General features: G+C 43.1%; 1 protein-coding gene across 1 annotated transcript; it reads right to left on the minus strand.

The window, feature by feature from the left end:
• Positions 1 to 1,162: 1,162 nt before the first annotated feature.
• Positions 1,163 to 26,070, minus strand: LOC118783855 (advillin-like). Its single transcript, XM_036537812.1, is given in 23 exon segments — positions 1,163 to 1,176; positions 1,433 to 1,633; positions 3,242 to 3,409; positions 3,961 to 3,985; positions 15,052 to 15,300; positions 15,560 to 15,628; positions 16,287 to 16,475; positions 16,852 to 16,996; positions 17,130 to 17,275; positions 18,781 to 18,960; positions 19,759 to 19,793; positions 19,796 to 19,916; positions 20,003 to 20,140; positions 20,289 to 20,389; positions 21,293 to 21,446; positions 21,883 to 21,981; positions 22,332 to 22,395; positions 22,652 to 22,857; positions 23,194 to 23,304; positions 23,719 to 23,827; positions 24,419 to 24,612; positions 25,049 to 25,123; positions 25,999 to 26,070. Coding segments are annotated over 23 exon segments (2,865 nt in total).

Consider the following 26,070-nt stretch of genomic DNA (forward strand, 5'->3'; position numbering starts at 1 on the left):
ACTTACTGACACAAAGCAATCACTGGCTCCTGACCAGCAGTTTAATGCCACTAGGGTAATGGTGTTGTAGACCTCCTTTACCAGTATACCAGTAAAGCACTGTATAGTTTAACATTTTTTCCACATCATTAAAAAAATAATAATTTCTTCATCACTTCATCATTTGTGAAGTACAGTAAATAGATGATATGTGTATGCTGAGAGGTTATGTACTTTTAAATATATCAGGTGAAGCAGGTATTTCTGTATTTAGTCAGGTCACACTACTGGAAGGATGTGCATTGAGTGGCAACACAATGTAGTTATAAATAATGTAAATCATAGCAATATAAAGATGCTGATGAGGAGAAGCTGTTCACCAATTCCTCCAGGATTCTGCAATTCAGCGCCTGCAGCAAAATCTGCATAATCACAGCTATGAATGTAAAATCTCATCACTGCAAATCCTGCAGAAAATGACAATCACATCATATTTTTCTGTCATGCAACTAGAAATTCCTGTCTGGTGCTGCCCGCCCATAAGAAATATTTCCCAGCATTTGCTTCTCTGCTGCTGGGTAATTGATATTCTCACCTATCATCTACATCATGAGAACGATTTAATTTAAATTTTAAAATGAGTCACAGAATTTGTTGCTTAATTGTATAAACGCAACTGCAAAATTAGCATTTTACAATGCAGGAGTCACAGGTGAAAATAGGGGGACCCCACAAACATTGTGGTGTAACTCGTACCCTGGTCCAATGGCATTTCCTGCAATACAGTCCTACCAGTCTCTCTGTTTGAAAAACAAGCAAAGAAGTGCCAGTCTTTGGCATGTACATGTTACACATATGTTACATTTCCAGAATGTTTTATTGAATCATCAATGAGAGGACCTGACAAAGCAAAACATGTGGCTCTGGTGTTTTACTGCAACACAAAGCATTCCAGTGTAATTTAGCAAGAAATCATTCATAGCATGGTGTGATTCTTACTCACAATTTACTTCCAGGTACACCATAAGTCACTCATTCTTCTGGAAAGGTCTAATTTGGTTTGTCATTTAAAAGATGTTTCATTATGAGATTCTCATTATGACTGGATCATGTTTATAATATACTTATAATAACAGCAAACCAATACACCTATTATAATAATGTTCCTCTGCAGCATAGATCTTCACCCTGAAGATACTGAGAGAAAGACAGAGAGAGAGAGAGAGAGATGGAGAGAGAAAGAGAGAGACAGAGAGAGACAGAGAGTGAGAGGGAGAGAGAGAGAGGGAGAAAGACATAAACAAGAAAGAAGAAAATCAGACAGATTCCAGGAGAACCAATAGATCAAATCTGAACAAAGACAGGAGAATAATCCCTAATGGCTAACACATTTACATTGGCTTTGGACAGATGGCCCCTGAGCATGCACATGTTGGAGGAACAAGGTACTCACTGCAGGGGGCCAGGCAGTCGCACACACAGTCATCGCAGGGCACAAACCAGCGCTTCCAGCCGGGCTCCTTGCTGTGGCAGTTTTCGAGCTTGACACAGCCGTGCTTCAGAGAGCCGCTGTAGGTCTTGGCGGAGCAGGTGGAGGAGCAGTTCCCATCTATGTCCCTCTCATTGATTTCCAGACGCCTTTTTTGGCAAACTCCTAACAGGCAGCAGGGGGAGAAGGGAGTGTTACTGTCTCAATAAGTGCTCATCACCACTCTAACCCAGGGCAAATTTTTCATTCTTCTACTTACTTTATTCGTATACTTTGACTTAATTTCATTATTTTTATTGTAAAATGGTAATAGATCAGCTGATTTAGGAGCTCATTTGTACAGTTAGTCAGTAAACTGGTATACACAAGCAGATTTGGTTGTTTCTTTGGTAGTTAACGTGTGTAAAATATGAAAGGTGTAAGTGGTGTAGGTGCTTGGTGGTCTGAATCAGACTCAAATTGGGGTTAGGGCTGCTGGCTGGTGGTTTTAATATTATCAATAAGAAACCAGTTTTGCATCTTTCACTACAGTATTACATTATTGGCATATAGCAGACACTCTTATCCAGAGCGACTTACATCAAGTACAGGTTTTTACAATGTTATCTATCTATACAGCTGAATATTTCCTGAGGCAACTGTGGGTTAAGCACATTGCCCAAGGGTACAGCAGCAGCACCCCATGGGGAATCAAACTGGCAACTTTTCAGTTAGGAGTCCTGCTCCTTAACCACTATGCTACACTGCCGCCCCAGTTGTTTAGCAGGTAAACAATATTCCTGCTGCAAACGCCGAGCTGAAATGGCTGTGGCCACTTCGTCTCACAGCCCTGCACTGCCATGTATCGCTCTTAAATGCTAATCACTATTAATAAACAATCTACAATCGAGTAAATCATGATGAAATCAAATAAATTGTAAATCCAATTATGGGTTGTTTGGCATTTCAGTGAGTGGCATTGCTCATGCATGTAAAATGTTGTTAAATTAAAGTAATGTAACAGGTTATTCATTTTTTGCAAGAAGAAACACAGACTAAAGTCAGTGTCAAGACTGCAGGGAAACAGTGCACTGCTCAGATACACTAGAACAGTAAAGAATTTGTTCATACATTTATTTGATGATAAAATTAGGGAACGTTTGGTTAAATCTACAGATGCAGATGAGTCCAATGCTTTTAGTAGTACTGCAATAAGAAACCCCTCCTGCAAGAGTTCTGCATTACCATGCAACCTCCATAATGCCTGCGGCACTCTCCCTCTCTCTGTCCGAGAGGAATAGAGGAGAAACACACCTGATTTCCCTCATTTCACACTCTCCAAACAGTCACACATCTCTGCCTTCAGTTTCATTGGCATGTTTGTATTGTACAGAACCAAGCACATCTGTACACACAGATCACCACTAGATCCACATGGTGTGGGTATCACAGGGAGCAGAACACTCTCATTTACCTTTCTGTCTATATTAGGAGACAGCTGTTGACCCATGTCTTCAAACGCAGGAGGTCTGTGCTAAATAATCTATTATTGTTGCTTTAATTCTTGAAAATTAACATGCACAAGCCAACATCCAAAAGTTGCCAAAGTAAATAACATTCATATGTGAGATGCAATACTAAAGCATGAGGATTCAGTGTCAATACACAACAGCAGTGGCTGCTCCCTGGGGGGGGGGGCAAAGCACAGTTCCCCCTGTGGCTTCTAAACCATATAAGCACTTAATAACCTGATTAATCCCATTGCTGAGTCCTCCCAGCCCTGCCTGTACTCACGGAGGCAGGTGGGCTTCAGGCTCCACTTCCCATCAGACTGGCAGACTCTGCTGGGATCCCCCACCAGCATGAAGCCGGGGCGACAGCTGTACCTCACAATGGACCCCACCCACCAGTCATTCCCGTAGACCATGGCGTTGAAGTCAGCATCGGGTTTCCCACAGTTCACTATCTCACAGTAAAGAGCAGAAATGATACACAGCCCACTGGTAGTAGCCTGGGACGAAGGCTTTAGTTTAAAGACTCAAGCAAAACATATGAAAGCCCATGTGGGTTACTGCTGCTAACTCTCTCCCACCTCTGCACAGAGACTTGTGCCCCACCCAGCAGCAGCTGGAATCTCCACAGCGATCTCTCCTTAGCTCTCGGTGCTTCCCATTGCAGCCGCCAAGACAGAGGGGAGCTGTGCCTGACCAGTAAGTGTCAGCCTCTACCTCTGTCTGACCTGAAAAACGCCAGCCTGATTTCAGAGGCTTTATCTGGTGACAGTAGCAATACTGAGACACTAAGAACATTTAAAAAAATAGTATGGCTAAACTGTACAACCAGGTACACCCACAGTTATAATCAGAACTACAGAGATGGAAATTGTTTTTAAAGATGACCATCTATTCTTGAAAATACATTATAGTATGCATCTCTCCAGCAGAGAGAGAGAGATGAAGGTCTTGTTAGATGTGATATTTGAGCATGTACTGAGTGGAAGGTATTAGTCTCACCAGTACTACCTTCCTCCTCCACTGCCTGCTGGAGTGACAGAGTGAGGGCAGAGAAGACAGACAGAAGCAGCAGCACCCCACTCAGTGTCCCCATGCTGTCCTTTCTGTGGAACAGGGAGAAAGTTAACCATAACTGGCTCTTATTTCACATTCAGGGCTCAGACACGTTTTCCTCACTTACCCTTTCAAAATTAGGGTTTTGATTCTTCTCTTCCTGTTCAGCTGCTCCTACTGCATGGACACATCATTTGCTTGCTGTTCTCCCTGTAAAACCACCACCCACAACATCATCTATAACATCAACAATACTAATCTATAACAGCACCTGAAGGAACAGGCACTTATAAATCCATAACACTGTTTGATTTTGCCTCTGGGTCATTTAGAAATGCACTATTATGCTCTCCCATGTACTTGAAGAATATTCCCAAAGCATAAAGCTCCTTACAATCCCATCTACACTACTTGTATTGCAATGTGATATCCTGGGCACTCCCTGTGTCCTTCCCTTCCAAATGTCAGCAACAGTACTTCACTCTACACAGCAGTGATTCTCCTCCATTCCCTAAAGAGAAATGCCAGAGCTGTAATTCCTGTAGTAACTGATGAAAAGGAGATTTTCCAAGGCAGTGCAGAGCTACTTACATTAAGCCCTGACGTTGCTAATCTTTTGAACATGAATAGCATATAAGCATGTTTACTTTGTGAGGTGACAAGTAGAAAAGCTTTTACATAAAAGCCATACAAAAGAAGATATTTCCTTGTTATTTGTTGTCTGGTGATAAATTTAATTACAGAAAGTTCTGTCTATTAGAGTAGATGTGTCAGAAATATGAAGGGACCACTAGCAATGTGCACTTTCTAACTGTGGTTATGTGCCATTATGAAGATGTCTCTGTGAGCATGCTGACATGTTTGGATTTTTAAAAACTTTCTCTTTTTTATTGTACATATCCATGAATACAGATTCCTGTGTTTGTCGGAGGGAATGTGTGTCACACACCAGCTGGGAGGGGCAGTGCTGCACAAAGTGGATTAGTGTCCATGTCAAGCCTTAAGATCCACTCAAAAGCTGCATTCGTGCCCCATGAACACACCTGAAGTGCATAAGGGTAATGACTTTTCACTCAGATATCTGGCTATGTACACAGTGCACAGAGAATTTCTGTACTGTGTGAAGCCCACAGTGTGAGAAGAAAGAAGAAAATACATATTTTATTAAAAATGTTTTCTTCTTTCCATGTTTATGACTCAGCATTTGACTAATATTTATGACCAATCTTATGATTTAGAGTAGAGTAATATACATCCAGTTTAGTGCATGCTTTAATTATGAACAACTAAAATACTGCAGTGCTCCCTAGTGATTGAGAAATGTGATGACATTATTACAAAATAAGACAAGATGTCCAATTCAGGGTCCTCATTTATGTAATATGGATTGGTTTTGTTCTTAGGCAGAGATTTTAATTCAGATTAATTGTGCTGGTGAGGAGACATAGGAGAGATAACTAGACAATCCAGCAGGCATCAGTGGACATTTCTTACTGGCCAAAAAAGCAGCTTCCAAAGAAAAGTAGCAGTCATCACGGTCATGCTACCAATGTTACCCCCTAACATGTCAAATATCTCGAGAACAGAAGGTTCCAGAGACTTGAAACCAAGTTCTACCCCCCATTTGATTGGGTCTCGAATCCATTGGTACCAGTTTCATGTCTGTACGACCTTCCTAAGCAGGTGCTCCCATAGAACTCCCATTATAAAAAATAAAAAAAAAAACAAAAAACAAAATTGTCTGTACGACCTTCCTAAGCAGGTGCTCCCATAGAACACCCATTATAAAAAATGTGAAAAATTGTCCAATGTGGGGTTCTGGGAAAAGTGTCCAGCCAAAATGACATGTTATGCGTGACATGTTAGCTTGTCCCATACATTGGTTTTTGGTGAATAACTTTTGATAGGAAGGTGCTAGAGCATTGTAACCAGGTTCTACCCCACATAATTTGACCATGGCCTTTGATTTTGGGTTAGGGTTAGGGTTAGGGGTTAGGGTTAGGGTTAGGGTTAGGGTTAGGGTTAGGGGTTAGGGTTAGGGGTTAGGGTTGGGGTTGGGGTTGGGGTTGGGGTTGGGGTTGGGGTTGGGGTTGGGGTTAGGGTTAGGGTCGGGGTCAGGGTCAGGGTCAGGGTCAGGGTCTGGGTCTGGGTCTGGGTCTGGGTCTGGGTTTGGGTTTGGGTTTGGGTTAGGGTTAGGGTTTAGGGTTAGGGTTAGGGTTAGGTTGTTTTGTTATGTGTTTTCTTTAAAAAAGGAGCACAAAGCTCTTCAGTGCTCTGGCCTATTGTATCTTCCCCTAGGGTTGTACCTGTTCTTAGGGTCCCAACTGGAGTTAGGGCTAGCGTTTGGTAGATATACAATAGTATTATCTTTACACTGTCATTTATAATGACAGACCGAATTATCGGTGGTACCTTCAACACTTCTTATAAGAAGGGGGACACTACAGTATAAAATCTTTTGTGCTGACCCAGGGACGATATGGACAGAAGAACTTGCAGTTCAGGGAATAGTTTGAGGAAAGAAAAAGAATCATCTGATAGTCAGTCCCTAACAGGACTAGCTTTCAAATTTTCAGACACCTGACAAACATGCACACATGAATGTATTCTTTTAACCCTTTCAACAGCACTGAGGAACACCTGTGTGAAGGTGTGAAGGGGTAAGAGAGGCAGTTTGGCATTTAACCTTCACAGGAGGGTGAGATACACACACATTTCTGCATACTGTGAGTGGGCGATACAAACCAGTCGGCTTCACAGCAAGCAGATAAGAGGAGCCTGTTTGTAAATACATTCCCCTGATCACCTGAGCCCACACAAATCCCCCAAATCCACACAGGCGTCTGAGGGGGGTGAAAAGTGGTCCTCTCTACAAAGACACAAGGCACTGAGGCTGAGAGAGAGAGAGAGAGAGAGGACAGACGAATCAAACGGCAACGTTGGCCTGCTTTGCAGTAGGCCTTAAACACACCTCAGCGGCAAACCTGTGTGTTATTCCTGAGGTAGTCAGTGGCGTCGTTAGGCCTGGGCATCCGAGGCTACAGCCCCGAAAGTTTCATGAATAGCCCCTGATCTCAATTTCTTTTTTTTTTTAACAGAATTAAGAATAATAAAAAAATAGCCCCGGATATGTTCGTCTGTCATTCCGATCATGCAGTAAAGCCCTGGACAATAATGTGACATTGTTGATCAAAAACGCAACGCGTCCTCTGTGTGTCATCCAAGCAGCAGATCTACTTCACACTACTTGGCACGCGCGCATTTTCTGCGCCTCTGTCAGCTCCTCCGCGGCCTGAGGGGGCCAAAATTAGGCCTCCGCGGCCTGAGGGGGCCAAAACCCACTAGGTTAAGTACACGTCTAGGTTCTACGCAAGAGGAAAACACTTGACCCCGTGTTTAAAGTATTAGGTGTTATTTTTTATTTATTTTATCCGAATAGTCAATTGTTAAATGTTATGAGGCATGACGATATCAATGTATGACATTGGACTGTGTCAATTTAGATTTAAAATGAAATGAAATGGATTAGATGAAACAAAACAAATCCTATTCCAAGTCAAACAGGTACAATACAAAACTACTAAGACACAGAATATGAATGATTAAAATAATAATGCATTGGGAAGTAACTGGGTGCACCCTTACAAACAAACAGTGTGAGTATACAAGTATAAGTGTGTGTGTGTATGAGTCTGTGTCTGCATTTTAATGTGTACTCATTTAAAGTGTAAAAGTTAATGGAAAAAAAAAATTGTACAAATCTGGTGGAGAAAATACAGAGATGCACCATTCATATTTCAAAGGGGATTTTAAAAGCACTCCTTTTTAAAATGACTCCAATTTTTTTAAAACGTTTAAAAACGTTTATTTGAGAGTTTGTGTGTGTCTGTCTGGGTGATTGTGTGTTCTCAAATATACACATTTAAATTAAAACAGCACGATAAAACTGAAAAAATATGAATATGCGCCATTTATTGGAGCTAGACCTTTCATATTTTAATGGGGGTTTAAAAGTCAAAATGTCTGCAATTTTTTAAATGTTTTAAAATTCTGTTGGGATTGTGTGTGTGTTTGTGTGCTTCTGCGTCTGTTTGTGCGTTTTAAAGTTTAAATGTGTACTCATTTAAAGTGTAAAAGTTAATGGAAAAAAAAAGTTGTACCAGCGCCATCTGGTGGAAGAAATACGGAGCTACACCATTCATATTTTAATGGTGATTTGAAAGGCAAAATGACTGCACCAGTTGTACCAGCGCCATCTGGTGGACGAAATGCGGAGCTACACCATTCATATTTTAAAGGTGATTTCAAAGGCAAAATGACTGCACCAGTTGTACCATCGCCATCTGGTGGACAAAATACGGAGCTACACCATTCATATTTTAAAGGTGATTTGAAAGGCAAAATGACTGCAATTTTCTAAATGTTTAAAACACGTTCATGTGAGTGTGTGTGTGTGTGTGTGTGTGTGTGTGTGTGTGTGTGTGTGTGTGTGTGTGTGTGTGCGTGTATTGTTGTGTTTCAAAATGTACTGATTTTAAGTGTGAAACTTGATAACGTTTAAAAATGTGCAGGCATTTTGCCTTGAAAATCCCCTTTCAAATATGAAAGGTGTAGCTTTATATTTTGTCCAGCAGATGGCGCAAATTGACAGTTTTTATCACTTTAGACACGTTTTACACTTAAAGTAGGTACACTTTAAAAACTGTGCAATCACAAAGACACACACACAGGAAAAACGCGCACACACACACACACACACACACACAGGAAAAACGCGCACACACACACATGCACACCCACACACACAATTATTTTTAAACGTTTAAAAATTTGCAGTCATTTTGCCTTGAAAATCCCCTTTCAAATATGAATGGTGTAGCTTTACATTTTGTCCAGCAGATGGCGCAAATTGACAGTTTTTACCGTTTTATTACATTTTACTCCTTAAATGAATACACTTTAAAACACAAAAACATACACAGACAGAGGCTCACTCACACTCACACACACACACACACACACACACACACACACGCATTAACACATGCGCACACACACACGCACAGTCTAACACGCATACAAACACACGCGCACACACACATCCGTGCACATACACACACTCACACATGCATACGCACGCGCACAACCAGTCTCACATACATACATATACACACACACACACACACACTCGCATACACACACGCACATGCGCACAAATGCACACACACATGCACACACACACACACACACAAACTCGCATGAACACATGCACATGCGCACACACACACACACACATGAACACACACACACACACACACACTCGCATGAACACATGCACACACACACACGCACAGTCTAACACGCATACAAACACACACACACACACACACACACACACACACGCGTGCACATACACACACACATGCATACGCACGTGGACACAACCAGTCTCACGTATACACACACACACATACTCGCATACACACACACACATGCGCACACAGTCTCACACACACACACACACACACGCGTGCACATACACACACACACACTTGCTTGAACACATGCACACACACACACGCACAGTCTAACACGCATACAAACACACACACACACACACACATGCGTGCACATACACACACACATGCACACACAGTCTCACACACACACACACACACGCGTGCACATACACACACACACACTCGCTTGAACACATGCACACACACACACGCACAGTCTAACACGCATACAAACACACACACACACACACACACACACACACACACACACACACATGCGTGCACATACACACACACATGCATACGCACGCGGACACAACCAGTCTCACGTATACACACACACACATACTCGCATACACATACACACATGCGCACACACACACACACACACACACATGCACACACAGTCTCACACACACACACGCGTGCACATACACACACACATGCATATGCACGCGCACAACCAGTCTCACGTATACACACACACACACACTCACATACACACACGCACATACGCACACACACAGACACACACACACACACACACACAGTCTCACACACACACACAAATGCAAACAGTCTCACACACACACACACACACACGCATTAACACATGCGCACACACACACGCAGTCTAACACGCATACAAACACACGCGCACACACACACACGCATTAACACATGCGCACACACACACGCACAGTCTAACACGCATACAAACACACGCGCACACACACACATCCCTGCACATACACACACTCACACATGCATACGCACGCGCACAACAAGTCTCACATACATACACACACACACACACACACACTCGCATACACACACGCACATGCGCACACACACACACACACATGCACACACACACACACACTCGCATACACACACGCACATGCGCACACAAACACACACACATGCACACACACACACACACACACACACACACACACACGCATTAACACATGCGCACACACACACGCACAGTCTAACACGCATACAAACACACATACACACACACACACATGCGTGCACATACACACACACATGCATACGCACGCGGACACAACCAGTCTCACATACATACACACACACACACACACTCGCATACACACACGCACATGCGCACACACACACACGCACACACACACACACACTCGCATGAACACATGCACACACACACACGCACAGTCTAACACGCATACAAACACACATACACACACACACACATGCGTGCACATACACACACACATGCATACGCACGCGGACACAACCAGTCTCACGTATACACACACACATACTCGCATACACACACACACACACACAGTCTCACACACACACACACACGCGTGCACATACACACACACATGCATACGCACGCGCACAACCAGTCTCACGTATACACACACACATACACTCACTTACACACACGCACATAGGCACACACACACACACACAAATGCACACACAGTCACACACACACACACACACACACACATACGCATGAACACATGCACACACACACACGCACAGTCTAACACGCATATAAACACACGCACACACACAGAGTCACACATGCATATGCACGTGCACAACCAGTCTCACGTATACACACACACACACTCGCATACACACACGCACATGCGCACACACACACACACACATGCACACACAGCCTCACACACATACACAGACAGAAAGATAACACATCTAATTCCACAGTTTCAGGCAACATACACAAATGACAAAATCCAGCAAGATGTTTCCGCAGCCAGTGAAGTGATGCATTTGAACCAAACTCCTGTTATTCACCACAAAACAAAGACCCCAGCTGTAATCAGAAACATATTGATGCATATACAGTATAGTATTATCTTTGAATATATCATAGCATTCTCGTAGTATGCTGTAATACATTACAGTACATTAAAACAGATGCCAGTGATCCTGTTCTTAGCTGACAGGAGTGGTACCCGGAGGGGCCTTCTGCTGCTGTAGCCCATCCACCTCAATGTTCGACGTGTTGTATGTTCAGACATGCTTTTCTGCGTAGCACTGTTGTCACGTGTGGTTATTCGGGTTACTGTCGCCTTCCTGTCAGCTTGGACCAGTCTGGCCATTCTCCTCTGACCTCTGTCATTAACAAGGTGTTTTCGCCCACAGAACTGCTGTTCGCTGGATGCTTTTTGTCTTTCGCACCATTCTATATACACTCTAGAGACTGCTGCTCGTGAAAATCCCAGGAGATCAGCACTTTCTGACATACTCAAACCACCCCGTCTGGCACCAACGATCATCCCGCGGTCAAAGTCACTTAAATCAGATTTCCTACCCCTTCTGATGTTTGGTCTGAACAGCAACTGAACCTCTTGACTATGTCTTTCGTCATTTTCGTGAGGAAAAAAAAACATTTTATAATACCTGCAAAATGTCTGTATTGAGAAAGGACCAGATACAGCAAAGATTTTTAAGTCTAAAGTCTTTTAAGTCTTCTAGTTTACAAAGCATTTATGTAAGATGGTTTATTGTTTCAATAATGAGTAAATGTGTACAATTGACAGACATTTACAGTATTATCGTCTACACACATTTAAAGATAAAGAACACCAACTTAGCTGGACTGGGTCATTCAGTGCTTTCACCTCACGCTAGCTAGGAAACCACTGCATTATTCACCAAAACTGAGGACAAGACAGGCCTCTGCTGCCCCCAGAACTCATTCCATCACCTTTGTTATATAAGGAATTAAAATGGATTTTTGACTTGCCTAAAGTGCAGGCATTGATTAAATATTATTGGAGCGACGTAGGGGCAGGCTGCTATCAAATCAACTGACGGTGAAACAAGGAAAGGCAGACGTCACCCCATGGAGTCCTGAGCACCATTAGACACTGAGGAAGACCCAATATTCCTGCATACAGCTTAACATCCCTTGTCAGTTAACACAAAATGACGCATCTAATTTGAGAAAGGAAGTTTCTTGCAAATGCAACAGTTGGTTTGATGGATCACCCTCGCACAGTTACAGTTCACATTGCAAATATGACATGGAGTTTACCCTCCACTGAGAAAAAGTGCTTTTGGTAACATTGCCTGTTAATAATACATTTCATATTCTATTATAATGGATGATAATTTCCAGAACAAAAAGAGAATGAAAGACACTGTATTGCAATGTCAATACCAAGTCTTCCATCTGCTGCCCTCTACCCTGTGCAAGCCGGGAAGAGCGACACACACGTGGTCCATGCTTATGGTCCGTCCCTAAAGGCACAAAGTTGATTTCACCGGGGCATTGTACATAAAGAAGAGGTTCACAATACAAACGTACAAACGCTACACTGATGCATTCTGGGGATGTCTGTGGCAGAATGCAGGATGTCCCTGAAATCCAGGCACCTGGGCAGTGCTTCAGGGCAGAGCTGCAACCTGGGACAGCACAGTGGCCGAAGCCGGGAAACAAAGCAAACGTGACCGAGAGGTCGGCTGCTGGCAAGCACATTTGACTGGCAGGTGGGGTGGGAGGATTCTTATTTCGTTGGTGAAGAAAGCGGGAAGCGTGAGCTCCAGCTCTGCGCACGCTCTGTGCGCAGCTGCACTCAGCCTCCGGGCTCTTCCCAAGTGTCCAAAGTTCATCTGCCGTTGATGTGGTGGCGTCAACAGTCAGGGGCACCACCGCTGTGAAAGGACCAAAACAAAGTGCAGCAGGTAGCGGGTGGCTGAGAACCAATGAGCAGAAAGGGGCATAGACGGAGGGAGGGGCTGAACTCCACAGCCACACCCACACATCAAAAAGGACACTAATCTGACTCTGTTTACCTTGCACTTTCACAGCTTATATTTTACACACCTCCTTACTTTTGTTTGTTTCATATACTTTCCATTCAGTATTTAAAAAAAAACAGAATCACAACACACAAACACAACAGAATCACAGCGATGCCGGGGTCCGTGCCACCCAAATCAATTGAACAGAAAGAAAAGGATAGTGACAGACCGAATTATCATAAGAACATAAGAACATATGATGACGAGAACAGGCCATTCGGCCCAACTAAGCTCGCCATTTCTTAATTAAAGAGTATCCAAAACTGCATCAAGTCTAGACTTGAACACAGCAAGGGTCTCTGCCTCAACTACATGACCTGGCAACGTATTCCATGTATTGATAACTCTTTGTGTAAAATAATATTTCCTTACATCAGTGCGGAACTTACTCTTAACTAGTTTCCATTTATGTCCTCTTGTTTTACAGACTGAACTCACCCTAAAGAATCTATTATAGTTAACCTTGTTGATTCCTTTTATAAATTTAAATACCTCAATTAAATCAGCCCTAAGCCTCCTCTCGCTTAGTCTTAATAGGTTAAGTAACTTGAGTCTTTCCTCATAGCTTTTATATTTCATGCCAGGAACTAATTTAGTTGCCCTTCTTTGAACCTTTTCTAGAGCTGCAGTATCTTTTTTATAGTGCGGTGCCCAGAACTGCACACAGTATTCCAGGTGCGGTCTGACTAAGGCATTTTATAATTTCAATATAACCTCTTTAGATTTATACTCAATACTTTTGCCTATATATCCCAGCATCCTGTTGGCCTTTTTTACTGCTACAGCACACTGCCTAGATCCTGTTAAGCTTGGGTCAACCATTACTCCCAAGTCCTTTTCAAATTGAGCACATTCTAGTTTTTTTCCACCCATGAAGTAGTCTTGTCTAAGGTTCTTATTTCCCACATGCAAGACTACATTTATCTAAATTGAAAGTCATCTGCCAGGTATCTGCCCACTTTTGGATGCTGTTTAGGTCTTTCTGTATTACCTCAGTTGATTCTATACTGTTGGCTAGACCCCCTAGTTTTGTGTCATCTGCAAATTTTACTATTTTACTTCTAACCTCTGCATCAAGATCATTTATGTATATAAGACATAGCAAAGGCCCCAACACCGATCCCTGTAGGACTCCACTTCGTACAGGACCCTGCTCTGATACAATTCCTCCCACAGTTACAGTCTGCTTTCTATTAGACAGCCAACTTCGAACCCACTCGGTGATAGCTCCTGTAATTCCCGCAGATGTCATTTTCAATATGAGTCTCTCGTGCGGAACTTTGTCAAATGCCTTTTGAAAGTCCAAATAGATAGAAAATCCGATCAACCGGCAACTCTCGCACAGTTTTGGCCACATTTTGTCCCCTAACTGAAAACGCTTTCCCTAAATAAGGATTTACTGCCGAGACAGAATTACCAGCTAAAAAGTGCTAAAAGCACCGAGGTGGCTCAGAACAGTCAAAGGCAGAAATCAAGTGCAAGAAATGCCACTTAGCCTAAATACAATAAAACTACGTTTACAGTTCAGCAGATGCGCTAACACAACCAGATTCAGAATATCCTAAAATCTGACGCTGAAAAATAGTAGAAAAAGGTAAAAAAAAATCATAATAAAAACACATTTGATATACATTGTTAAACGGGGAGCACTGCTAGAACTCTAAAGAAAAGGCTATGCGCTCACCTCCTTCTTGCCTGGATCAACTCCCATGGGCAACTCTTCTGGGGTCTTGTTGAGCAGCATTTCTGGGGCCATACATGAATTGTTGCCCCCAGAGGAGATGGTGGCTCCTGCATTGGAGTTGGAAAGCTGGCCCTCATTGGTCTTGTAGGATGCCACAGAAACACGCAGCTTTGAGCTGACTGGTCCTCCTGGGGCACTGTATCCACCGCCATTCCCATTCTTCTGGTTCAGATCTGCATTGTTCAGATTCTACATACATTGGTACACACTGTAACTATGCAGAAGAACCTCTTCAAAGCAATATTTTAAAATGCTTTTTGTTGAGGGAAAAATCTGAACATGTCATTCCATTCAACACGCTCCATATGTTCCCGAATCAAATACATATGGTTAGTTAGATGTTATTATATAAGTGCTGAGCAATACAATGTCCCTGGCTAAATAACACTGTAATGTTTTTCATGAAATTATTTGTGTGCATTGAAAAGGTGTGGAAGTGATTACTTACAACAGTTATCTGTGAAATGGATGCAACATCTCCAAGCTTATTTTTCATTTCCTCGTATGAGCTGCCACCCTACAGAGAAGAGAATATCCTTACCAGCCCATGAGGGTACCATTTCTAAACCATTATGGCACTGCTGTTTCCTACGCTACGGTGAAGATGCTGTCATAACCACTTACCATGAGAAAGTACAGTAGTTTCCAGTGGTTTGTGCTAAATCTAGCAGCTTTTCATTAGGGCTTCACTGGGTTATCAGTCCTGCATTTTATTTGTTGTTCATGTTTCATTATTAACTGCAATGGAAGGGCAATCTAGATGGACCGGACCTCTCTTCTCTCTAGTTAGCTCTCAAACAGATGCTGTGCAAGTAGGGTGAGTTGATCATTTATGAGAATGATTAAATATTAAATGATAATTAGTGAAGCAGTGTGATTAATCGAGGGGAAATGCTAGGAATAAGCACTAGTAAAAAGTAAAAAGAAAAAAAATAATGAAGCAATGGATAAGAAGGAATATGACTGCAGTGTAGATTAGTAATTAGTGAACTGACATTGAGCAGGTTATTATAGTATGCTTCATTAGAGTACAGTATCTACCAATATGTGTTCACAGCTTGGCATGTCAATGTATTTATGTTAAACCAGAGAAACCCATAGTTATGGGGGCCACGATTGTCTTCAAGTCCAGCACTCCAGACTGGCTCATAAACCCCCCAGAGAATCTGACTCACGCTCCACTTATGGGGGTCCCAGGCATTGAACCAGCCAGTGAAGGTGGGCGGCTCATAGCCCTGCTTGACAGTGATGATGGGCGTGCCCGGGTCCCTGTGCGCTGGGTGAGTCTTCAGGTACTCCACCGCGCTTGTACACGCTTCCTTGGTTTCAAAATCGTTGGCTGACCTACCAATCCACAGGAAGATCTGGGAGGGAACGGGGTGGGATGGGACAGCACCAGGTGTTTTACATGATATGAACGATCTAAATGCAGTTCACTCTAATCGAACTGTCCAGGAAGCATGCGTTATGGATAGCTGTACACAGAAGAGGACAAGATGTAACACTGAGGCATTAGTTGATGATGTACTATCATCACCTGCGTCGATGCTAGCCTGCATGTGTTACCATGACATGACGTGACAAAAAAAAAAACATTTCCACAATTTTTTGAGTTTAAAGAGTTTAAAGGTAAAAAACTGAGACTAGAGAGTCTTTCTTACTTTAATTAAAAGAATACATGTTGTCTGGACTTCTGTGCTTCCCTCCCCCCAGTCCAAGTGAAGGACAGGGAGGCCTTACCTCCTCCCAGGTATCCAGAAGCATAACGTCGTCCTCGTCCAAGTCCTCCTGGGCGAAGTCCTCGATCTCTGTCATCAGGAAGCGGCCTGTCTGGTTGGAGCACTCGAACAGCCGAGGACTGTGGAGCGGCTGCTCCTGCTGGAACCTGTGAGGGAAGGTATTCTTTTTGGCCGTTTGCCCATTTGAATCAAAGTGTAATCTCATTTGCATATTAAACTGCGAATACTTCCACTGAGCTGCAAGCATTGCGATCATGCTGCACGGACACTGCTGTGTACCTCTTATCGCTGGCATAGGGAGCCTTCCCCCCCAGCGCCACCCAAAACTCGGCTGGCTCCTGTCCCTCCATCACGACCTGCTTGTCCTGCTTGGAGAGGATGTCGGCCACATACTTTGCCATCTCCCTCTCATCCCCGCTGCATCCCTGCAGACACACAAATACACAGACGAATCAGCACACAGCAGCTCGACACACTGACTGCCTGACAACAATAACTGTTTTTTCTACTGCACTTCATACTGTATAATAGCAATAACCTTACCCTTGTTTATTCTTGTTTCATAATTCATTTTATACTATGTATATAATCATAGCACAAGCATGATAACTTCTCAATTGCATAATTGCACAAACTTCTTTCTATTTGTTGTATTTTATACCTCTTTATTTATTTTATTCAATTTATTCTTTTGTTGTTTTTGATGTGTGCCGGACGGTGCAGTTGTGACACTCAAATTTCTTCGGGATTAATAAAGTATTTCTTATTCTTATTCTTATCCTTAATTGGGTGAGCCTGTACACTTTCACCACGCCAGTGGCATTCAAGTGTGCCGTTCAATTTAACCAAACTTTGCTGTTCTGAAATCGCAAATGAAAAAAACCTTCAAACAATATACAGTACAAGAAACTGACCTGTGTTTTGTCAAAGGGCTGTTGGGTTAACCACAGTGCATATTTCAACCACATTCATTAATCTGGCCTAAAGGCACTGTTTGGTGAGATGTCACATACAATTTTGAATGAAAGGTATCAGAGAAGGCAAGGGAAGTACAAAAAGATGATCAGGATTGGAATATGCAAACAGTCTTGGCTGAACATCAATTTCAGAAAATAACTGGTTCACCAATTATAAATGAAGCCAAAGCACCAACCTAGAAATAATGTGGTTTCCAGACTTTAGACAGAAATAAAGCATTTAAAATGTGACTCAGGCTCCTCCCTTGGGTGTGGGTGTAAAACGTCTGGAAACACATTAATTGAAATGGAGATCCTATGCAATGTGAGAAGAATAAAGAAAAAAAAAGAAACAGTACGAAGTTCCAACAGCAAAGAGTGAAATTATCAGGCTTTGACAGGCACAATAACACTGCTATTCATTTTGGTACACTGAATTGCACTACAGTTCAACTTGGGTAAAACATTCAAACCCAGGGACAGATATTCATGGTCACACAATACTTGTACCTTAACTTCTACGCGCAGCACTGCATCATTTTTCCACCCCACTTTGTTGCTATTCAGCATGTTAAAAGAAGAGTCAACACTCATGAAAAGACATGTTTGCTTGTTCATCTGAGATATTTGTGTTTATTTCTAAATATTATATCACTTTCTTTTCCAGAATCTTGAGGGATATGTAGGACAGTAACTTTGGAATTTAAAGAGATGTAAATGTAAATGAATGAATTGGCTGCATACAGTCCATAACAAGTGACGGAAAAAATCTACCATTGCTCTCTGCATTTGGATGAATCAAATACTCACTCTGTGTTCCCCTAAAATCTTATGCTAAATCATAAACTCTTACAAATAGCAAAAAAATCTTATAAATACATAAATAATATTTGTGTTATTATTATTATTATTATTAAGTCAGTTGGATCAGTGAAGACGGCTTGCAACACTGAAACAGCTGTGGGGAGACTCACCTTCCCATACCACAGGTAGCAGACCCGGTCAGTCTTGAGCAGAAAGACGTCGTTGGCGTTGAGGGAGGAGGCGCGGGCAGGGACCTCCGTGGCCTTGGTGTTTAACTCATGCGCCCCTCTCACCTGGAACAGCCTGGCCCCGGGGTCAGGGTTCACCACTCCAGGTCGTCCTGTCCCACCCTGGACAAGCAGGACAAACGTGAGCCTTCCTCCCCATCATCCCAGGCCAGTTGCTCTAAACTGGCCCAGGAGCAGACCTGCATGTGCTTGTTTTAGGCCAGACTGAGTTCACAGCTCAGTCAAAACTATTTAAACTTGATCTAATCCAGATCTGATGTCACTTGAAAAATGTCTGTTTTATGAGGATATAACTCCACTCTGTGATGTGCTTGTACTACCCAAAAAGATAAAAGTAAAGGTTAATCAAATTATTTCTGTTGCATGTAATATCTGCTTCTTTGAATAGGTCAACTGTCTTCATTCATTAAAGTTAATTACTTGTTATTAGGAGCTGTCAGCCCTTAATGAATTAGATGACTCACTCATCCAAGTAATTTAATCTGCATTATATTATAGATGAAAAATACCTTTTTATGTTTTTTTTATCAGCACTAACACACTTTCAATATTTAAAGATTTAAGCATATGATTCATATGTATCAGATGACTATAACATCCAGATCAGGATTGAATTAACAGCTGAAATACACAGGAGCACAGAATTAGGGTTATTAGACATCATCTCAGGCATTGTGCCAAGCAAGACTCAAACTCCACTGTGGTCTGAACTCCTCCTCTTACCAAAGGTGTATGGGAAATATGTCGCACATCCCATTTTCCCAGGAAGTAACACATGACTGGTGAAGCAACTGACAGCTCAAAGAAATCAAAAACACCATTCAGCTAAATTAAATTACCCACCTTGAGGGACCTTGAGGGTTTTATTTGTTGTGAAAGGAGACGGCAGGGGGCGCTCACCTCAAAGATGATGAGCCTCCCCTTGAAAATGGCCAGAAGTGACGTGGCTCCTTTCCCATGGTCACTCTGACCTGGACGGGTGCCCCGTTATACTTGTTATCCAAATTGACGGCCTGGTAGGCGCAGGCAGTGATCTCATCCTGGGTGGCATGGCGCCCCTGTCACACAACACATGAGCATTGCACGCACACCATTACTCCCTCCGAGACTGCATAAAAAGGGCAATAAAAAAAGAGATCCTTACCAGCCACATGTAGAGGATATACTGCAGTTGATTGGACCTCTTGTAGGTGTACAGCACTAGGTAACAGTCTCCTCCGTAGAACTGGCCGTAAGAGCTAGGGTGAAGCTCCCGCAGCTCCAGGTCCTCAATGCGCCACACCTGCGGGGTGGACACAGTCTCTGTGACAGGGACACCGGAGGCGCTCACAGAGGCTGCCTTGCATTCGAACATACGCTGTGAGCACTGACTGGGGAGTGTTCGTGGCGTACCAGGGTGCGTGTGCGGGACGTCTGGCATGCGGCTTTACCTGCACCTCTCCGGAGGCGTCGTCCACCATACGCTGCTGGGCGGCCAGCTCAGGGCGGGCGTGGAGCTCCATCACGTCAAACTTGTCCTGGCTCACTTTAGCTGGGCAAGAGGAGGCACACGACGGGTGTACGGAGAACAAAAGCAAACACGTTCACTCTCATTTTCAGTGCGTTTAAGCACAAAGTAATCCGTAGCCTCTGCTTGTTAATTCCGTCAGCTAACTATTTCGACTTGCTCATCTTTCGAATGTTATCACTGATGCCAAGTGATGGAAGCAATGTTCTCTGCAAGGCCGCCTCATGAGGGTCTATTAATTGACCATATTATTTGTGCTGCAAAAGCCGAACACAGATCTACATTTTCTGTCATTCACATCCTTTTGCATGCATTTTCTATTACACTTGATTTGAGTCAGGCCCAGGGCCAGTAAGTCCTGCAGAATTTGCCCGCCAGGCCCAGCTGTATTTCTGCCGCATTTCACACAATGCAGGCAGGTATACTGATTTACCTGAAGGCTCAAAGAGAGATTTCAGACAGGAAAACAAACAAACACAAAAAAAACGCCCTGTTCTAAACAGAATTTATGTCGATATCTAGTAATGGCAGAAAAATGGTGAATAGTGATGACAGTCTATGCTAACAGATCAGAGTGTCACTAGCAGACATGTAACTTTGCTTTGTTATTGCCTTTAAGAAATAAAGCTCAGGGAATTCTCAGACTTACACTTTGTAACGCTATGCTTACCAAATGAAAGAAATGTATGAATATGCTCTTCTCCATCACATGGGAAATTGACTCATTCATTAGACTCATTCACACCCACTCATAGTGCTGGGTCCTCACGGAAGCAAATCAGGTCAATAGCTTGCTCAAGGGTATACTAAAAGCCTTCCGCCTTATATCCACTGGCATCAGGTTACCATGAGAGAAACAGCCAGAACACGTTCACATTAAACCCCCAAATGAAGTACATATTTTGCTGCCTTTTGAGCGATAATTACCAATCTTTCCCATGGAGTAGGTCTTTCCTAGGCCCTGAGTCTGCCCTTTCTCTCTCCAGGACTTAAAGAGGTGTTTAAACATGGCTGACTCCCCGCCCTCGGTCATCACCTCTACTTTGGTGGTAGAGGGGTAGTTCTTTGCCTTGATGAAGCCCTGAAACAAGAGCAACCCTTGATGCTGTGATTTATGGATACATATGCTGTGATTTAATGTCATTTCTACATGTTGACATGAAATTGTACTAGAAAGGTAGTGGGTGAGTTAGCCTAAACAACACGATGAAGCCCCAGCATTTTGGCCCTCAATACTATTGGAGAGCTGAGAAGGTATGAGCAGGCTTTTTGCATATCACACAATGCACTACAGTAAGATGACATTCTCCTTTTCACCATTGTTTCAATTCTTGTTTGTCATAATTAATTTATATTAAAAATGACCAGATCAGGATCGCATTAAAGTGAAAAGCAGCACCCCTATGTACAGGGGTGGGTGGGCCAATTCAACAGTATGAAAGGAAAACCTGTATATTCTCAGAGAGGGCATCCAGGAATTTAAAGTGCATATCCGGAGGTTACGTGCTGGTGCTCACCACTGCCCTTCCCAAAGCTGAGCGCCGCTCCTCCATGGAGGCGTCTTTTCCCTTCCACACCGAGATACAGGCTCCGCCCTGGTCCACAATGTAGCAGTCCTGGGGAGGAGAGGACAGACAGGTTACCTGCACCATTCAACATCACGCAGCAGGGGAGCAACACTATGGCCCACCAGCACTGCAGCCTGGACGTTCTTCAATGCTTCTCAAACGAATCTCCAAAGGTTAGTTGTGTGGATTCGCTCATACACGGGGTCAGAAGGCTGAAAACGGGTGAAATCTTGTTACACACGCGTAACATCTTCCTGAGCAGAATAATGCATCAAAGCGCAGAACCCGTCAGAATTTCCCCACACCCATCCACCTGTCAGCGCAGCGGACACGCTGACGCTGAGAAGAGAGGAAGCCGGGAGAGGGAGATCAGGAGCTGACCAGAGAGGCCACGTTACCGAGGAGCAGAGCAGGTCCTGAGTCAGTGGCTGTGTGGCCACCTCCTGGACCACCAGGCTTCCACTGGCTCCGAGACACTGAGGAGACACAAAACCCCACAGTCATGCCACATGCTCATCCATCCTTATTTAAACGGACACAATGTTTATGGTTCGCTGCTTTTGAATCATACTGTTAGGAATGTACTTGATTTGGCCATACTACAGGCACTGACTTTACAGTACACATTTGTTTGTGAAGCAGAGCAACAGACCTCTAAGATCAGTCAGAATCTGGCCTAAGCCACAACATGAGGGTTTCCCCACAGAGGAGCACATACTGGTAGAGCCTGACATTGGCGGTCTGGTAGAGGTCTGGCTTGTCGTCAGGGACGGCCTCCTTCAGCTGCCCTTCCCTCTGACCCAGCACTGCCCTCATGATCTTCATCAGCTCCGGGGAGTCCCCCTCGTCTCCACCCTCCACCACCCCGATCTGCGCCCGCCCGCCACGCTCCCTGTCACGAATGTCCTGGGCCAGAAGCACTGCCTGGGGAGAGGAAGAGGGGGAACGGGGAATCCCTGTCATTCATGCTCATGGTGCTCCGTTTAAACTCCCACAATCCTCTTCATATTAGTGTGTTTTAGACAGGCGGTCATCTCCACATTCAGGACCACACAGTAATTACCCACACCTTGGCATCTATACTAATACACGTCCCATTCAAAAAAACCTTTTAACACTCCCACAATGAACACATTACCAAAAATATTGATTCTTAATACAATACTGTAAATGGGACAAGTATCACCCAAGGTAACAGTTAAAGTGTCTGTAACCTAACAGTTATAAAGCCCTTCGTTGCCTTAGCGCATGAGACATTACCTTCAGCTTCTCTCGTCTGTTGCTTTGAGGGCCATTCCACTGCACAATCACCTTCCCCAGGTCAAGCAGGAATATGTCTCCAGTGTTGAAACTGTTCCAGGAGACCTCTACCTAAAAACACAAGGGGGGCACATTATTTACACATATTACCTAGACTTCTGAGGCCCAAATTTCACACACCTCGACACTGTCTCCATGTTCTGTGCTCACAATCAATCTCAAATTACAGAAATTAATTTTTTATACCTCAGCATACCAATCCAACACCATCACAGTTAATTACATTTAATTATTTGGCAAAAGAGTTATATTAAAACAGTTTCAATATGAATACAGAATACCCGATGGCAACCAGCAATGAACTACTTCTGTTTAGAAGGAACGTGTAACTGAGCAAAGTGCTTAGAAGAAAAACAGACTGGTGTTTTCAAAGGCAGTAAGGAGTAAAGAGGATCTGACAACATCAGCCTGCGAACATGCAGAACTGAGAGGTGGGGGACCTGGTGGGGCTCCACTGTGACCTACCTCTGTGGCCTTGACATGCTTACTCCCTTTGATGTGCAGCAGACGCCGGATGTTGTACACATTGGTCTCGACGTGTTGGAACCCTGACGCCACCCCCCCTTTCTTATACCTGAAAAAAACACGAATTGCTCAGTGCCAAATCCTTTCAAATATATGCATGTCAGTCAAATCACTCAACCAGGAGCAATTACACATGAATGTCTGGCAGTTCATGTCAGACAACTTTGACAACAGAGGATTTAAACACTGTGTTTAAATGTTTATTGAAGCCCACTAGTTAGAGTGTATGCTCAGTGTAATACTCACAACACACAGCAAAACCACAAATGGGGGTCAACAGAGAGATCCCTTACTCTGACATTATGTAATTTTCCATCTCCTAGAAAAGCACAAGTTTTTTCAACAAATTGCTCATCTAAAAATAATTGTCTCATCTGGTCTTTTTGTTGGGCCTGAATTGGAATTCCTAACAATTAAATCGTACCATGAAATGAACCTTGTCTGTTATGAACTGCCTGTTTTTACATTGGGGATACGTGGTACAAATATGGTTTGCATTAAGGAGAAGAGTGGTTCAAAGCCAACAACACCTCCCTCTGATCTCGACAGGCGCATTCCACCCTGGAAAGGAATATTCCTGGAGGGCATAGCTCTGTCGTACCCATTTAAAAGCGACAGAGGCAAGCAAGGGGGCACTCACACAATGCCGTTCTTGAAATAACTCTGAAACTTTGAGGACTCGCAGCCCTGCACCTCCCTGTGCTGGATTGGACTGCCCCCTAGGAACTCATCCAGCTGGGTGACATAGATGGCCGCTGCCCCCTGCTCGTCCTGCGAGGAGGCGTTCCCGATCCAGTAGTGGATGTCCACGGAGTGGGTGGAGTCATTGCTCTCCTGGGCACACGCACACACACAGAGGCATTACTACCCAATATCCACAAGAAACGCCCCAGTATTGTATTCTTGAAAACATGAGGCCCACTAACAACAACAACAACAACAGCTAGCACTTTGATAGAAAAAAATCACTAAAATGTCAGTCGTACAGAAAATGGGGTGAACCAAAAGCTAAATAAGAGGAGGAAGCAGAATGTGTAGCATAGCAAATGGGCAGCATTACTGGATTGGCTCTATTAATTTTTAACTGAAGGACTTTCAAAGGCTTATCAAATATAACTTTGGCTAGATCAGTGACAGAAATAAAAGCAAAACTTAGGAGACATGCAGATTGAAGCAAGAAAATGGTTGTCACAAGACTGTTGTCTGGTTATTTAGAAGTGAGATTTCACAGTGCTTAATCTCTGGGGAAACTTAACACGTCTGTACTTACATAAAGCACTATATAGCAGTCTCCCTCAAAGAAATTCCCATAGGCTTGCTGAGGGACAGGGACCATTTCCATTTTCTGCAGAGACAAACAAACAAATACTGGAAGTACATTTAAAATTCCATGGGTTTAGTGCACTTGTACGGAACACACTGAATAGCATATTCCAATAAGATATGAACGTACATATGAGAATAGGTGAAATATATGTATCTCAGCAGATTACATCACACGTATGTCAGACTGAGTAAACTGATTTTCCACTTGTTTCTTAACTTAACTCTCAGAGAAAGAATATCACTGGCACAGAATTTAAATGAAAAAAATATCTGTTTAACTTTAGAAATTCTGTTCAATCCAAAAAAAAAAATTTAAAACACTAAATTGAAACACAACCAAATTTTGATTATCCATGGAAATTTAGGAAAATTTTGTTTGGAATAAGGTGGTTCTGATAAGTACATCAGAAAAAGATGCTTAGTTATTATTCTCTTGTGACAGAATATTACAATGTGCATGATTCTTTTGAAAGACAATACTCAACAGCGCAAAAGGACATTCAGACATTGGAAGGGATATGGAACAATGACATTGAAAAATGCTTTGTCATTAACAGGCCTGTTGTATGACTTACATTGAAATAAATGTGTATTACAATGCTCACAAATCAATGAAATACAGGTAATATACAGTCAAATAGTCACAAAGAGCAGGGAATGATATTTTTATTTATTACAGGTATATAGACTTGATTTTTATTATACTGGATGGCTTTAAAAGTACAGCCACACAGAAAGTCTGGTTCATTTGTCATGGCACTGATTCACATCTTGGTAAGATTACAGACTAATTGGTGATGAAAGACCTCTGAAGCGAAACATCAGATCCTGCACCTCAACACACACTCTGTCTGGGCGTATTTGGAAGGCCCTGCCCCTCTCCCACCCACTTACATTTATAGTCCATATCTGCAGCCCAGGTTTCCTGCGGATGCTTTTAAAAGCTTCTGGGATTTCTTCAGACAT

This window comes from Megalops cyprinoides, chromosome 9 (genome assembly GCF_013368585.1).
Source record: "Megalops cyprinoides isolate fMegCyp1 chromosome 9, fMegCyp1.pri, whole genome shotgun sequence".
NCBI classification, from domain to species: domain Eukaryota; kingdom Metazoa; phylum Chordata; class Actinopteri; order Elopiformes; family Megalopidae; genus Megalops; species Megalops cyprinoides.